The sequence below is a fragment of the Trichechus manatus genome, unplaced genomic scaffold (assembly GCF_000243295.1).
Source record: "Trichechus manatus latirostris isolate Lorelei unplaced genomic scaffold, TriManLat1.0 scaffold00161, whole genome shotgun sequence".
Taxonomy (NCBI): Eukaryota; Metazoa; Chordata; class Mammalia; order Sirenia; family Trichechidae; genus Trichechus; species Trichechus manatus.
The window spans coordinates 30,420-46,474 of NW_004444097.1; the positions used below are offsets into that span (position 1 = coordinate 30,420).

At 40.7% G+C, this 16,055-nt stretch overlaps 2 protein-coding genes across 3 annotated transcripts in view; both read left to right on the forward strand.

The window, feature by feature from the left end:
* Nucleotides 1-3,626, forward strand: part of AFG2B (AFG2 AAA ATPase homolog B) — a 27,113-nt gene extending 23,487 nt beyond the window's left edge. The window contains exon 8 of the mRNA XM_004386310.2: nt 2,619-3,626. Within this exon, the coding sequence (XP_004386367.1) occupies nt 2,619-2,771 (153 nt within the window). The 3' untranslated portion in view covers nt 2,772-3,626. The remainder of the gene's footprint in view (nt 1-2,618) is intronic.
* A 6,565-nt stretch (nt 3,627-10,191) lies between these two features.
* On the forward strand, nt 10,192-15,208 carry CUNH15orf48 (chromosome unknown C15orf48 homolog). 2 transcript variants are annotated; one of them, XM_023740645.1, is made up of 5 exons: nt 10,192-10,273; nt 10,412-10,473; nt 10,638-10,723; nt 11,635-11,695; nt 13,640-15,208. In XM_023740645.1, the coding sequence occupies exons 2-5, from the start codon at nt 10,438-10,440 to the stop codon at nt 13,706-13,708; spliced, it is 252 nt and encodes an 83-aa protein (XP_023596413.1). In that variant the 5' UTR covers nt 10,192-10,273; nt 10,412-10,437; the 3' UTR covers nt 13,709-15,208. The 2 variants fall into 2 exon arrangements, with proteins under 2 accessions (XP_023596413.1, XP_004386338.2); XM_004386281.2 differs by lacking the exon at nt 10,192-10,273 and having other exon boundaries at nt 10,286-10,473.
* The last annotated feature ends 847 nt before the right edge of the window (nt 15,209-16,055 follow it).

Here is a 16,055-nt window from a genome sequence, read left to right on the forward strand (position 1 = left end):
GCACAGACTGAGTATATGTAGAGAGAGGCACAGACTGAGTATATGTAGAGAGAAGCACAGACTGAGTATATGTAGACAGAGCACAGACTGAGTATATGTAGAGAGAGGCACAGATTGAGTGTATGTAGACAGAGGCATAGACTGAGTGTATGTAGACAGAGCACAGACTGAGTATATGTAGACAGAGCACAGACTGAGAATATGCAGACAGAGGCACAGACTGAGAATATGCAGACAGAGGCACAGACTGAGTATATGTAGAGAGAGGCATAGACTGAGTATGTGTAGACAGAGGTGCAGACTGAATGTATGTAGACAGAGCACAGACTGAGTATATGTAGACAGAGGCACAGACTGAGTATGTGTAGACAGAGGCACAGATTGAGTATATGTATACAGAGCACAGACTGAGAATATGTAGACAGAGGCACAGACCGAGTGTCTGTAGACAGAGCCCAGGCTGAGTATATGTAGAGAGAGGCACAGATTGAGTGTATGTAGTCAGAGGCATAGACTGAGTATATGTAGACAGAGGTACAGACTGAATGTATGTAGACAGAGCACAGACTGAGTATATGTAGACAGAGCACAGACTGAGAATATGCAGACAGAGGCACAGAATGAGTATATGTAGAGAGAGGCATAGACTGAGTATATGTAGACAGAGGTGCAGACTGAATGTATGTAGACAGAGCACAGACTGAGTATGTGTAGACAGAGGCACAGATTGAGTATATGTAGACAGAGCACAGACTGAGTATATGTAGACAGAGGTGCAGATTGAGTATGTAGACAGACGCAGACTGAGCGTATGTAGAAGAGGCACAGATTGAGTGTATGCAGACAGAAGCGCAGAGTGTGTAGACAGAGGCATAGACAGAGTGTATGTAGATAGCGCAGACTGAGTATATGTAGACAGAGGCGCAGACTGTATGTAGAGAGAGACACAGACTGAATGTACGTAGACAGAGGCACAGTGTCAGGACAATGAGAGTGCTGTGGGAGCCTCTAGGGAGGACTTTCCGAGAGATGATGTGTAAACTGAAACCTGAAGGACAATTAGGGAGTCAGCCAGGCAAAGGGAGGGGAATAAAAAGTGCAGAGGACTGAAGGGAAGAGATGATAGGCCATCACTGAGTCATACAGTGGAGAATGGCAGAAATAAAGCTGAAGAGGTGAGCAATGGCCAGATCACAGAGGTCCCTCGTAAGCCACTGAGGTGTTTAGACCTAGAGGGCAGAATGAGCCATGGTAAGTTTTTCTTTTTCCATAAACTTTTATTAAATATAACATGGAAAATGCATAGATCATAAGGCTGTAGCTCATTGAATTAACATAAAACGGACACATTTGTATCATCACCACTTGAGTTAAGAAATAGAGCATTATCAACACCCCAGAAGCTTTGCTTGGGCCCTTTCCCAATCTCAGTGCTCTGTCCTCCCAAAAGGGAACCACTCTCCTGACTTCCAATACCAGAGGTTAGTTTTACCTGCTTTTGAACTTTATGTAAATGGAACTGTACGGTGTATATTCATTTGTTTCTGCTTTAAGATTATGTTTGTGAAATTCACCTGCAGTTTTGTATGTAGTTTATTCACTTTCATTGCTTTATATTTTAAACCAAAAAAAACAAACCTGTTGCTGTTGAGTCAATTCTGACTTACAGTGACCCTGGAGGACAGAGTAGAACTGTCAGATAGGGTTTCCAAGTAGCGGCTGGTGGATTCGAACTGCCGACCTTTTGGTTAGCAGCCAAATGCTTAACCACTGTGCCACGAGGGCCCTGCTCTGTATTTTAGTATATGAATATACTACATTTATTCGTTATTTTATTTTGGACGTTTGAGTTTCCACTTTTTTGCTGTTACGAAGTGATGATTCTATGAATAATCTTGTAGGTGTTATTGGTGTACATGTGCACGTCTTTCTGCTGCAGAAATGTGTATAAGTAAGAGGAGAATTGCTGGGCCATAGAGTGTTAGTTCCACGTTAGTGTAGATACTGCCAAACGCTTTTCAAACTACCAATGTATACTCTCACCAGCAGTGGATAAGAGTTCTAATTGCTTTACATCTTACCAACACTTGGTATTATACTTTTAAATTTTAGTCATTCTGATGGGTGTATAGTATTACTGATTTGCAGGAGTCGTTTATATATTCTGCACGAGTGTTTTATATGTACTACAATATCTTCTCCCAGTCTGTGTCTTACATTTTCACTTAATGATGTCTTTTGATTTTAATGTAGTCCAAAAGTGGTCTTTTCCTTTACGATTAGTGCTGTGTCCTGTTTAAGAAATCTTTCCTATCTTGAGGTTGGGAAGATATTGTCTCATTTTTTAAAATACATATGCACTTGTAACGTATATATTGTTCTGCAACATCCTTTCTTTTCCCACGCAAGTCTAGAGTTTAGTATATAAGAAACCATGGTCTACTAAGTGAATTTTCAATCATCTTATCTAACTTTCAGCTTAGTGTTTTTGGTGTCATGAATACTGGAATCCTATTAAATGAAATTGAGATTTTGAATTCAGATTTAAAAATATTACCGTATATTGTAAAGAAAATAATGAAGCAAATTAATGATTTTCTACTGCTTATCTGTTACAGGCTGCCTTGCTGGCTCTTCAAGAAAACGGACTAGAAGCAACCACAGTGAAACAGGAGCACTTTTTAAAATCACTTAAGACTGTAAAACCATCCTTAAGTCACAAGGACTTGACTTTATGTGAAAACTTATTTCAGAAACAAGAATTGTTCTAACTCAAGAGCATATTTAAAAATGAGTTTACACCCTTGTTGAAGGATTAATTGAAGTGTGAACTTGCCCTGTGGTTTCACATCTTCACATTTTTAGAGTGTTTGTGTTATTTCATGTAAATAAAAAATTTGTGTCTGATAAGCAAGGGTTTCTCTTATCTCTGAAGGGCGTATCAAAATGCCATGATTTAAGAAGAAAGTATATATGTGTGTGTTTTGATTTTGTTGTGGTTGTTTTTGTTTTTTTAGTTGATTTGCTTTTTTAACTTTATTTTGAAATAATTTCAAACTTACAGAAATGGTGGAAGAATAGTATAAAGAACTCTTGTATACTCTTAAATTGACCAGTTTCTAACATTTTGCCACATTTGCTTTATATATGTCTGTATCTATCTCTATACACACAATAGTTTTCTGAACCATTCGAGAATAGGTTGTGTACATCATGCTCCTTTACTCTTTAATACTTCAGTGTATATTTCTTACAAATGAAGATATGTATATGACCACAGTACAGTTACTAAATCAAGAAATTTAACATTGATATAATATTTTAGTATATTATCCATATTCCAGTTTCATCAATTGTTCCACTAATGTCCTATATAGTAATTTTTCCCCATGTACAGGATCCAGTCTAGGATCACACACTGCATTTAGTTGTCATGTCAGTCTCTCTCTTTTTTTCAGTTGCCGTAGAGTCAATTCCAACTCATGGTGACCCCGTATGTGTCAGAGCAGAACTGTGCTCCATAGGGCTTTCAATGGCTGATTTTTCAGAAGTAGATCGCCAAGCCTTTCTTCCAAGGCTCCTTTAAATCTGTAACAGTTCGTCAGCCTTTAACATTTTTGAAGAGTATAGACCAATTATTTTATAGAGTAATTTTATAGCCCATATATAATTGTATATAGGCAGAATATTTTATAGAAGAATTGGTTCCTTGGTTTGTGTTTGAGGTCTCATCATGATGGACTCAGGTATGTATCACCAGTGGGACACTACATATGTGGTGGTGTGTCCTCGGAGCATCACATCTAGAGGCATGTGATGTCTCTACATTGTTGGTGATGTCAGTTTTGATCACTTTATGATATTGTCTGGTTTTTCCATTTCATAACTACTATTTTTCCTTTTTAAATTATAATGAGAAAGATTATGTGTACTTTTTTTCCTTTATTACAAAATAATTTAGAATGCTAGAAAATGTGAAACATGAAGAAGAAAACATTTTAATATTTAACCTGGTCCTTCATGTACATATCATTTTTTAAAACCAAAAAGGAATGGTACTGCACAACTCCTGTTTTTCTCACCTCACCATATCTGGTACACATCTTAATGTGCCAATCTTCTCATGAGGTACTGTGCTAGGTACTGGGTGTACAGTGAACAAGACAGACAAGGCACTGACAGGCCAGCTGGGAGCAGACATTAGGGAAATTACACATGAACTAATCAATCTGTATGCTGAGCAAATAATCCAAGAAGCCAGACTATAGGAAGAAGAATGCAGCATCGGGATTGGAGGAAGACTTAACAACCTGTGATATGCAGATGACACAACCTTGCTTGCTTAAAGTAAAGAGGACTTGAAGCATTTACTGATGAAGATCTAAGACTACAGTCTTCAGTATGGATTACATCTCAACATAAAACAAAAATCCTCACGACTGGACAAATAAGCCACATCATGATAAATGGATAAAAGATTGAAGTCCAGGATTTCATTTTACTTGGATCCACAATCAATGCCCATGGAAGCAGCAGTCAAGAAATCAAAAGATGCATTGCATTGGGCAAATCTGCCGCAAATGACCTCTTTAAAGTGTTGAAAAGCAAAGATGTCACTGAGGACTAAGGTGCGTCTGACCCAAGTGATGGTATTTTCAATTGCCTCATGAATGCGAAAGCTGGACAATGAATAATGAAGACGGAAGAAGAATTGACGCCTTTGAATTATGGTATTGGCAAAGTATTGAATATACCATGGACTGCCAAAAGAACGAACAATCTGTCTTGGAAGCAGTACAGCCAAAATGCTTCTTAGAAGCGAGGATGACAGGACTTCGTTTCACATACTTTGGACATGTTATCAGGAGGGACCAGTCCCTGGAGAAGGACATCATGCTTAGTAAAGTAGAGGGTCAGCAAAAAAGAGGAAGACCCTCAATACAGTGGATTGACACAGTGGCTGCAACAATGGTTTCAAACATAGCAACGATTGTGAGGATGGCACAGGACCAGACAGCGTTTCGTTCTGTTCTACATAGGGTTGCTATGAGTCAGAACTGACTCGAGGGCACCTAACAGCAACAATCGCAAGGGTGAGAAGTGCTTCAAAAAAAGTGTTGGGTACTATGAGAACATAGTGCATGAAATAAGTCATACATTTTAAACAGTTGTTGGAAAGTTTCCTATTTCTGAATGGAGCCAGGACTATTGATTTGGCAATAACTCACTATTTTGGAATATTTAAGGGAAAGACATCTGTTGGTCCCATCCCATCAGAAGCAAAGGAGAATGAAGAAAACCAAAGACACAAGGAAAATATTAGTCCAAAGGGCTAATGGACCACAACTACCACAACCTCCACCAGCCAGAGCCCAGAAGAACCAGATGGTGTTGGCTACCACCACTGACCACTCTGACAGGGATCACAATAGCGGGTCCTGGACAGAGTGGGAGAAAAAAGTAGAACAAAATTCAAATTCACAAAAAAGACCAGACTTACTGGTCTGACAGACTGGAGGAACCCCGGAGACTATGGCCCCTGCTAACTCAGAACTGAAGCCACGCCCAAGTCCACCTTTCAGCCAAGGGGTAGACAAGCCTATAAAACACTCACACCCGTGAGGAATGTGCTGCTTAGATCAATCGAGTATACGAGACCAGATGGGCAACACCTACCCAAAAGAAAAGGCAAGGAGGCAGGAAAGGGACAGGAAAACTGGATGAATGGAAACGGGGAACCCGGGGTGGAAAGGAGGACAGTGCTGACATATTGCAGGGATTGCAACCAATGTCACAAAACAATTTGTGTATAAATTTTTGAATGAGAAACTAATTTGCTCTGTAATCTTCCACCTAAAGCACAAAAAAAAAAAAAAAAAAGAAAATTCAAAGTGATAAGAGTAACCAATAGAAAAACTAAAATTTTAAATATAGACAAGAAAAAATGGAAGGAGAAAGGGGAGAGGTGTGGTTAATGAAATCATCACAGCAGAGACTCAATAAAAACAAAAAGCCATTGCCATCGAGTTGATTCCACTCATAGTGACCCTATAGGACAGAGTAGAAATGCCTCAAAGAGTCTCCAAGGAGCGGCTGGTGGATTCAAACTGCTGACCTTTATGTTAGCCGCCATAGCTCTTAACCACTGCGCCACCAAGTCTTCAGAGACTCAATACCAAAAACCAAATCTGTTGGCTGTCAAGTTGATTCCGACTCATAGCAACCCTATAAGACGGAGTAGAAATGCCCCATAGAGTTTCCAAGGAGCGGCTGGTAGATTTGAACAGCTGACCTTTTGGTTAGCAGCCAAACACTTAACCACTGCACCACCAGGGCCCCACAGAAACTCAATAGAAACTGTTAATAAATCAAGCAATAGAGGTTTATTATTTTTAAAAAATTAGAGGAAAGCCCTGTTTGATTTATAGATATAAAATATAAGTCAATTAAAATTATTGTAAGAAACTAACTCCTTGCATTCAAGTAATAGAGAAGCTACTTAAAAAAACTTACTGGAATGCTATTTCCACTCCCCTTCTCTTGACCTTTCAGGACAAGGCAGCCATTAAGTCTTTGCCATCCATCAGGAGACCTGATGAGCACTGGCCTAAACCCCTTACTTCAGACATCCATAGCTGTGGGCCCGTGTACCGCTCTAGAAAAAGTTTCTAGTGATTAGGCTGGAAATTCAGTACTCACACTTTCGTTCAAGGTTGAGTTTTTATTTGAAAATATCTGTTTAAATTGTATTTATAACTTCTCGACAGAACTTTGAAAGCCCCCTGAGGACAAAGATCATGTGTTTCCTCTCACTGAAATAATAAATGATGAAGCCAGGACAAGGATTTCTGTGACTGGGTTTTAATGTGCTCTGAGGATGGCTCTGCGTAACTTCCAAGCTGTATTCTTCATCTGTAAGAAAATTAACACTTCAACTTTTAAGCATCTTTCTGATATATTAGAAAGTGTGAACAGCTTTCCCTATACACTGAGCTCAAACTCCTTTCTGGGTCACATTAACAGTCGGCCTTAAACAATATAGTACAACCCCACCCGCCCCCCAACTTAGGAAAGGCAAATATTATAAACTTGGTAACAAGGCAGCCACTGAAGGATGATGGGGTGTCAGCATTAACACATCAGGGATGGTCAGAAATAATTTCAACAAAAAATATTTAATGAAAGAAGAAAAAATTAAAATCAAAGTTTAAATTGGTAGGGTGGGGACCAAGCAGGCCTGGTTCAATGCCCTTGCAGGCCTGGGTGGCAATAGCTAGAGAAGGCCATAGAAGTGAGGAATGGAAGCTCCCCCAAGGGATGATGGACCTCAGAGCAGCCCCAGGAAGTGACGCTGGTGGGTTGCCAGGGTGGATTCCTTGAGGAACTGCAAGGGCTTGGAGGGCTGGGAGCTGTGCCTGCTGCTCATCCTGGTCATCCAGGCAGCACCTTCTGGGTGCCCCAGCCAGTGCAGGGCTTGGTGCAAGGAGGACCCTGATTTCATCCCTACTCTCAGGTTGCCGGTGGTAAGGCTTTGAATTCCCTTGTATTTGGGGGTGGGAAGTGTTCTTGTTGCTAAGAAACCGGATGACATACTCAGATAAGTTTTTCTCTGGGTAGTTTTGCCTACAGAGCCCTGGTGGCACAGTGGTTACGAGCTACAGCTGCCAGCTGCTCCTTGGAAACCCTATGGGACAGACCCTACTCTGTCCTATAGGATTGCTATCAACTCGATGGCAAGGGTTTTTGGGTTTTTTGCCCATAGCAACCTCAGACAAAAGGGCAAAAAATACGAAGTTTCTTTAATCTTATACTTATTTTTGCAATAGTATTTTTTTATTGAGTAGATAATTTAAAATTAAAATTCAGTTGCTGCATTTGCCTTAATGTATGTATGTTTGACTGTAAAATATAATTTTGCACCCAAAGCACAGTGTTGTAGTTCCTTGAATCTAGGGAAAGACCAAACAACATATTGACCTTGCATTTCTCAAAAGCTCAGTAAACTTGGGCATTAACCAACAGAGAGGGAAATGGGGCTTTCTGGGTTTAATTTTCATTGCTGTAAATAGAAATGAGCAGATCTTAAAGGTTATATGGGCACATCATATCTGCAACTACATAAATTAGTGAATTTCTTTTTAGTTTTTTTTTTTATTATTGTGCTTTAGATGAAGGTTTACAGAACAAATTAGTTTCTCATTAAACGATTAATACGCATATCGTTTTTTGACTTACCAATCCCACAACATGTCAACACTCTCCCCTTCTCGACCTTGGGTTCCCCATTACCACCTTTCCTGTCTCCTCCTGCCTTCCGGTCCTTGCCCCTAGGCTGGTGTGCCCTTTCGGTCACATTTTGTTTTATGGGCCTGTCTAATCTTTGGCTGAAGGGTGAACCTCAGGAGTGACCTCAGTACTGAGTTAAAAGGGCATCTGGGGACCAGGTGTCAGGGTTTCTCCAGTCTCTGTCAGATCAGTAAGTCTGATCTTTTTTCCTGAGTCAGAATTTTGTTCTACATTTTTCTGCAGCTCTGTCTGGGACCCTCTATTGTGATCCCTGTCAGAGCAGTCAGTGGTGGTACCTGGGCACCATTTAGTTGTGCTGGACTCAGACAGGTGGAGGTTATGGTAGTTGTGGTCCATTAGTCCTTTGGACTAATCTTTCCCTTGTGCCTTTGGTTTTCTTCATTCTCCCTTGCTCCAGATGGGGTGAGACCAGTGGAGTACCTTAGATGGCTGCTCACAAGCTTTTAAGACCCCAGATGCCACTCACCAAAGTAGAATGTAGAACATTTTCTTTATAAACTATGTTATGCCAATGGAGCTAGATGTCTCCTGAGACCATAGTCCCCAGCCCTTGGCCCAGTAATTTTGTCCCTCAGGGAGTTTGGATGTGTCTATGAATAATTTGTGAATTAAAAAAAATTTTTTTTGATAATTTTCAAACATTCATAAAAATTGAATAGTATAGCAAACCTCCACATACCTATCACCTAGATTGAATAATTGTTAATAGTTCTAAATTTGTTTCATTTATTTTTTAGCTGATGTATTTAAATTCCAGACATCATATTTCTCTCAAGTATTTCCATATAGTCTCTAAATAATGACATTTTCTTACATAACCATAATACCGTTATTACACCTAACGAAATTACCAATACTCCTTTACTGTATCTCATATCTGGTTTATATTAATTGCCCCCAAAATGTCTTTTTCCAGTTGGTTTGTCTATTGTGTGTTCAAATAAATACTCCCCACCTTTGTCAAGCTTCTTCAGACCTCCTTAGTAGGAATTAATCACCTGCCTTTGGGTTAGAGTTATTTATAGGCACAAAATTGTAAGCACCTTGCAGTAGCTAAGGGTAGGGTGCAGAAAGTGTGGCATTTGGCGCTAGACAGACCTAGGTTCTGATCACATCCCTGCCACTTACCAGCTGCTTGCGACTCAAGCCTCTCTGAGCCTAAATAACACACCCACTTTGCAAAATTGCCACGAGGAATCTGGCACAGTGTCTGACACACAGCTCCTGGTTTGGTGGGATTGTTATTATTTCTGTGGATTAGCAGCCGCTGGCAGGCTCTGTTCAAAATGAGGCTGCTATATAGGGGTGAATTAGGAGAAGGGGCCTAGGAAGAAGCCAGCCGAAGAGGTCCTCTGCAGAGATAGACCTTCTCTTGAAATTTTCGCAGCTGATTCATGCTGTTTCTTCTCTTCTCCTCCCCTCTCTACCCACCCCCCAATTTTCTTAATGGAAAAAATTAGGATACAATGGGAGTTATTCTGAATTGGCCTTTACAATTTAATTTTAACTATTTTCACACGTGCGTTGCATCACATTTTTGGAGTCTTTCACATGATTACATTCATAGCAATTTACCTACTTACACCTAGAACCTCCCTTGGGACTCACTCCCCCTTGCCCTCAATTTCTACCTCCTACACCTGAGCCCTCCAGGCCCCTTGCGGGCGGGGGGAACGTCGGGAACGACCAGGAGGACCAACGCGGAGTCCGCACGCGCGGGGCAGCGGATACGGACAGAGGCGAGCTGCTCCCCGCCTGCGGGCACGGTGTCCTGTAGGGGGCGCCCGAAGGCCGGGCGTCGGGCGAGGATAGCGCGTCGGGCCCGCAAGCTCCCCGCCCGCCCCGCCTGCGTGAGCAGGACGCGCGGCCCGGCCCCAGCGGCGGTTGTTGCCGGTATATAAGGTGGAAGGCGCGTCTCCGCTCAGGTCTGGACGCCGACATCGTCCGCGAGCCTCCCCGCCTCCAGGTGAGGCCACCCTTCCGAGAAGGCAGTGATGTGCCGGCCTTTGGTTGGCTTTTGGAGCTTGTCGGACGTTTTGGTGCCCATCAAATTGGGTCCTAGCGGCCAGTGTTTTGATCAATATTATGGATTTTTTTATTCTAGGTTTGACATTCTACACGGCAGTCATCATGAGCTTTTTTCAACTCCTGATGAAAAAGAAGGAGGTAAGTTTTTAAAGCAATCATCTTTAAAAGCATGACTAAAATGTTAACTTTTTAAAGATGAAATGATGGCGCAGATTTTGAAAAAAGTATAAAATGATATATTGTTGTTTTGCCGTATTTAAAATGTTTCAGATTGAAACATTTCAATATTTACCCTCTGTTAGCTCATTCCTTTGGTGCTGATTACGAGTGTCGCAGCGGGCGGAGCCTCATCTTTTGCTCTATATTCCCTTCGAAAAACTGATGTGATGTAAGTAGGCATTATTTATAAAAACGTTTTTAGGTGTTTAGCTGACCTTCAGCTTATGAAATATGTGATATTTCTTCGTTTTTCCCCCAGGATAAGAATGTCAAATCATGAACTTGGAGTCAGGGCTAGAAAGCGTCCTGATAGCAGAAGACAGACTTTTAAGTGATGATTATTAATAAATTAGTCTGTTCTTGTGTCTGAATAGCCTTTCATCCATTGGCCCTGCTCTGTCTCCTCTGCCAGTGAAGTAAAATATGATTTGATTTTTAAATTTGATTTTTTTTTTTAAATTTAAGTTTTGAAATGTCAAGTTCTTAAAACGGCCTTTTGGGGGTATAGATCATCAAACGTAAATAATCATTTTAATTAAAATTAAAAATTTTAACATATTAGAAAGATATTTCCTAATGTGGTAGAGTTGAGATTCAGTTGTCTGCATCGAACCCAATCTCGCCTTTGCCTATAAGGAGGTAAAGCACTATGTGCCCTGGAATATAAAAAAGATAAACTTGAAACTGACCTTGGCTGATTGCAGGGCTGGAGAGGGCAGTAACTCTGAGCCACTGCAAAATATCTCAGTGCTGAGTTCATCACCTATAGAGCTGCATGAGCCCAGCACCTCTGCAGGAACATTTTTGTTTGCTCTTAACCCGTTGTTATTCAGCTTGTCTAACCAATAAAGGGAATACGGACCTCCCACCCTGGTTAGAGGAATTGATCCTTAATTTTTGAGCCAAACTGTGAAGCTCCCTTAAGGATTCTGCCATGGATTTCAGTTACTACTGATGATTCTTGATAATTAACAAATGAATGCCTAAGTATGCAGACTGGGTCATGTTTATAGACCTAGTATCAGGGTTGGTTTAAAATTCACTTACTTTAACATTTAATTCGCTTTGTTTTATTTTTAGTGTTGATCGAAAAAGAAATCCAGAACCTTGGGAAGCTGTGGATCCTAGTGTACCTCAAAAGGTATTGCTAAATTAAAAGCAAGCGATTTATGTTTAGTCCAAACCTTAGCACCCTTGTTGGCAAAATGCATTTAATACCTTGCCCTTTTAGGGTACCATTTAGTGTGGTGTTTAAGGAGTGTTACGGAGTTTGAGACATCTAGTTCAAATCCTTGCTCCTTTATTAACAGGTGATTTTAGACAATTTAAGGAGCCCTGGTAGCGCAGTGGTTAAAGCACCTTGCTGCTAGCCAAACGCTCAGAGGTTTGAACCCACTAGCCACTCTGCTTGACAAAGATGTGGCAGTCTGCTTCCATTAAGATTACAGCCTTGGAAACCCTCTGGGGCAGAGTTCTACTCTGTCCCATAGGGTTGCTGTGAGTCAGAATCACCTCGAAGGCAATAGGTTAGACAACTTGGCTTCTCTGAGTCTCTGGGAATCTATAAAATGGGCATGATGGTAATATGTTAAAGAAGCTAAAGAAGGTTAGATACACAGGGCCCTTTAGCACAGTGCCTGTCCCATAGTAAGCATTCAGATATTACCTTTCATTATTATAATACGTTATCTAATTTTAACTATTAGTATCTAAAGTTAATACAAGGTCTGTTGTGATAAAGGAGCCCTGGTGGTGCCATGGTTAAGAGTTCAGCTGTTAACCAAAAGGTCGACAGTTCGAATCCACCAGCTGCTCTTTGGAAACCCTATGGGGTAGTTCTGTTCTGTCCTTAGGGTCACTATGAATCGGAATTGACTCAACGGCAATGGGTTTTTTGGTTATTGCTATAAATAATAGGAGCTCTTGAAAACAAGAGTAGCAGTCTCTTTAAGCAAAATTAGATAATACCCACTTTACATCTTAAATATTTTGGAAGTAAGAAACAGATGGAGTTTGTTGGAGTGAACACTGGTTTGTCAGGAAATCTTTTTGCCTTTGTTTTCACAAAACTCTCAAATAGCATCGTTTGACCCGGTGAAAGGACATTCAGATTTTTAAAACTACCGACATCCTGGAGTAACAGTAAACTCTGGAGGATAAATGAGACCTACCTCAATGTGAGTTCTTTGGAAGTCAAGAGCTGCCTAATCCATAGCACAGTCTCTTTTCGTTTTTTGTATAATTTAGATCATTTGTACCCTCATTGAGTCATTAACAACAACAACAAAAAACCAAACCCATTGCCGACTAGTCGATTGCGACTCATAGTGACCCTATAGGATAGCATGGAACTGCCCCATAGGATTTCTAAGGAGAGGCTGGTGGATTCCAACTGCCAACTTTTTTGGTTAGCAGCTGAGCTCTTAACCACTGCAACACCAGGGCTCCCACTGAGTCATTACAAGGAGGAAATTTTATTAAGAGCCTACTAGGTGCCAAGCCCTGTGCTGGGAGCTTTTGGGGCGGTTACACATTGACCCACGAGACACAGACACACCGTTTGAATTTAGGGCTTATGTAAATCCAAGAGAATAAAAAAAAAATGTAAACTGGTTGCTATCGTGTCAGTTCGACTCCGGGCGACCTCACGTGTGTCAGAGTAGAACTGTGCTCTGTAGGGTTGTCAATAGCTGATTTTTTGGAAGTAGGTCACCAAGATTGTTCTTCCAGGGTACCTCTGGGTGGACTCAAATTTCTAACCTTTGGGTTAGCAGCTATGCATTAACCATTTACTCCATAAAAAATCTAGAACCTGTTAAATGAGAGTGGGGCAAATGTGTATGGACTTTCTCTGATCCCATAACATACAGGAACCCAAGGGCTTTTCAGAGAGATGGAGTGATAGAAGCCAGCCCCAGCCCGTTAACCGTTTAGTGCATGTTTTAGAGATGGGAAGAAGGGGTTCATTGATTACAAACGCTTTGGCGATGCTTTTTTTGAAGGGGAGCATGGACAAAACCCAAAAGGGGGACCTGAGGAGAAAGGGCAGATCCTCAACAAAACATTTGTGTTTGTTTGTTTGAAGCTGATAACAATCAACCAACAATGGAGGCCCATTGAAGAGTTGCAGAGTGCCCGAAAGGCATCCAGATGACCAGACGTCACCTCCTTCTTCCAAAGAGTACTCTATGAATCTAGCGGAAACACTTTCGCACAAACTAGATTATGGATACAGTGTGCGGAAATGCTTCTGCTGCATTTTTAGGGTTTACCTGCATTTTGGACTTTAAATAAGGAATTAAAGACAGTACAGCAATAACCACATAGTCCAAAATTAAATTTGTGTTTATTTTCTTGTTGTAAATTTGAATGTTGCATGTTGAAATTTTTATGTTTATGGTAGCTGAATGTTTTCCTTGAAAAGTGTAAAGATTTGTAAATTAGATTGTCACCTTAATAAAGCGCCATTTGTGTAAGGTTTCTTTTTGTTAGATGCATGTTTAAATGGAAGAGAAAATCTTTTTATGGGGAAAAAACACATTTTGAAGCAGAAAACTTACAGCTTTTAAATAATACCCACTGTAAACTTTTGTGTACTTTTCTTCTAAGTTCATTCATTCACCAGAAATGTATTGAGCACCGACTGTGTCCAAGGCACTGCTCTTACGCAGGCAAGATAAAGCAATGAACAAAACCAAAATGTGGAAGGATATAAATAAAAGATTGTAAGTACTATAGAAGAAAATGAAGTGGAGGTGGGGGTGTGAGATTTGCATGAGGATTGGTCTTGGAGGGAGTGCCGGGACTCAGGTGGTGAACAGGAATGAGGGGTATGCTGAGACTGGCCCTAAAATGCCAAGGGCCATAATGGTGATGCTCCTCTGAGGGCTGAGGGAGCAGAGGATGGGGAGTTTTGCCAGTACCCTGGGGCCACTCTTCACTCTGGCCAATGGTAACTTGGAAGCTGCGGAAGTTGCAGTCATACCCAGCATGCTCCTGGGATCAGCCTTGACTGTCGTTCTAGATGGGACCAAGTAGAAAGTTGCTTTTCATTATTTTTTTTTTTTAATTGAGACATAATTCAGATATCATAGTTTTCATCCTTTTAAAGTATACAAGTTTTTAGTATAGTCACAAAATTGTGTGACTACCTCCATTATCTAACTCTAGAACATTTTCAGCCTCCCATAAAGAAACCCCATGCCCATTAGCAGTCACTCCCATTTCTCTCTTCTCCCAGCTCCTGGAAAACACTAATAAACTTTCTGTCTTTATGGATTTGCTTTTTCTGATGTTTCGTGTAATACAGTATGTGGCCTTTGTGTCTGCTTTTACTTCGCTTAATGTTTTCAAGCCTCATCTATGTTGTAGCGGGTATCAGCACTTCATTCTTTTTTTATGGTTGAATAATATTCCGTTGTATGGATATGCCACATTTTTTAATTCATCGGTTGATAGACTGTCGCAGCGGGGACGGTTGTCAGGACGGCGAAGACAGTAACCAACTGCACAACTCTTACAGAGAAGTGGGGCCAGGAGGGTCAGTCTGAGGAGTCAACCCTGGCTTTAGTCTCAGGAGTTTATTTATAGTCAATACAGCAAGCAGTGAAGCAAATAACAGAACAACGGGCTTTGGGTGAGTAACAATAAGTTTCGGGCAAGGGAGAAGGAATTCAGGTAAACAAGCCAATCAGTAACAGGGCAATAGGTTTGGGAAAACAAGTCGTGCCTAATCTCATTCTTATCGTTGACAAGTCTCCAACATGTCCTATACAGCATAGAGGCCTGTGGGGGCTGCAGTTGTCAATAGTGCAGCCATGTTTAAATGGCATATATCCCACAATAGACATTTGAGTTGTTGCCACTTTTTGGCTCTTACCAATAATGCAGTTCTAAAGAGTCAAAATATACAAGTTTTTTGGCAGATAATGTTTCAGTTCTCCTGCGTATGTACCTAGGTTCATTAACTTTTAAATAAAAATGATAAATACTTTTCTATTAATTTCCATGTGAATATGATGGAAATTTAAGAGAAGAGTGAAATTCTTCTCACCTACACAGTAACAAAAAATAACTAGCCCTTGCTAGAGACTTGGAATTTCTGAAAGGACTGAATAAAACAAGACTACTTCCTCCAACATTTGCTGCTTCCTATCACCTCAAGTTTTCCCAGATGAAAATCTCCAATGGTTCATCTCCACAAATGATATGTGCCAATTGGGAAGCACATTTTTATTTGCTTAAGCTTCTGAAGTGGAATATGATACCATTTAAACAAAACAAAACAAAAATGAACAGCCTAGTGATGATTGGCCAACTTGGAGAGCAAACTGTAGAAGTGTTTTTTGAGGGATGATTGTGCCTTTCAACTTTGAAACACATACCTGATTGACCTGCAGTGGCCGTACGGGGGTGATCATGGCAATGGAAGAACCATGTAGCAGGTTTCGTAGGGAGAAAGGTCAAGAGCAATGTTGACACTTAAATTCAAAAGATTTATT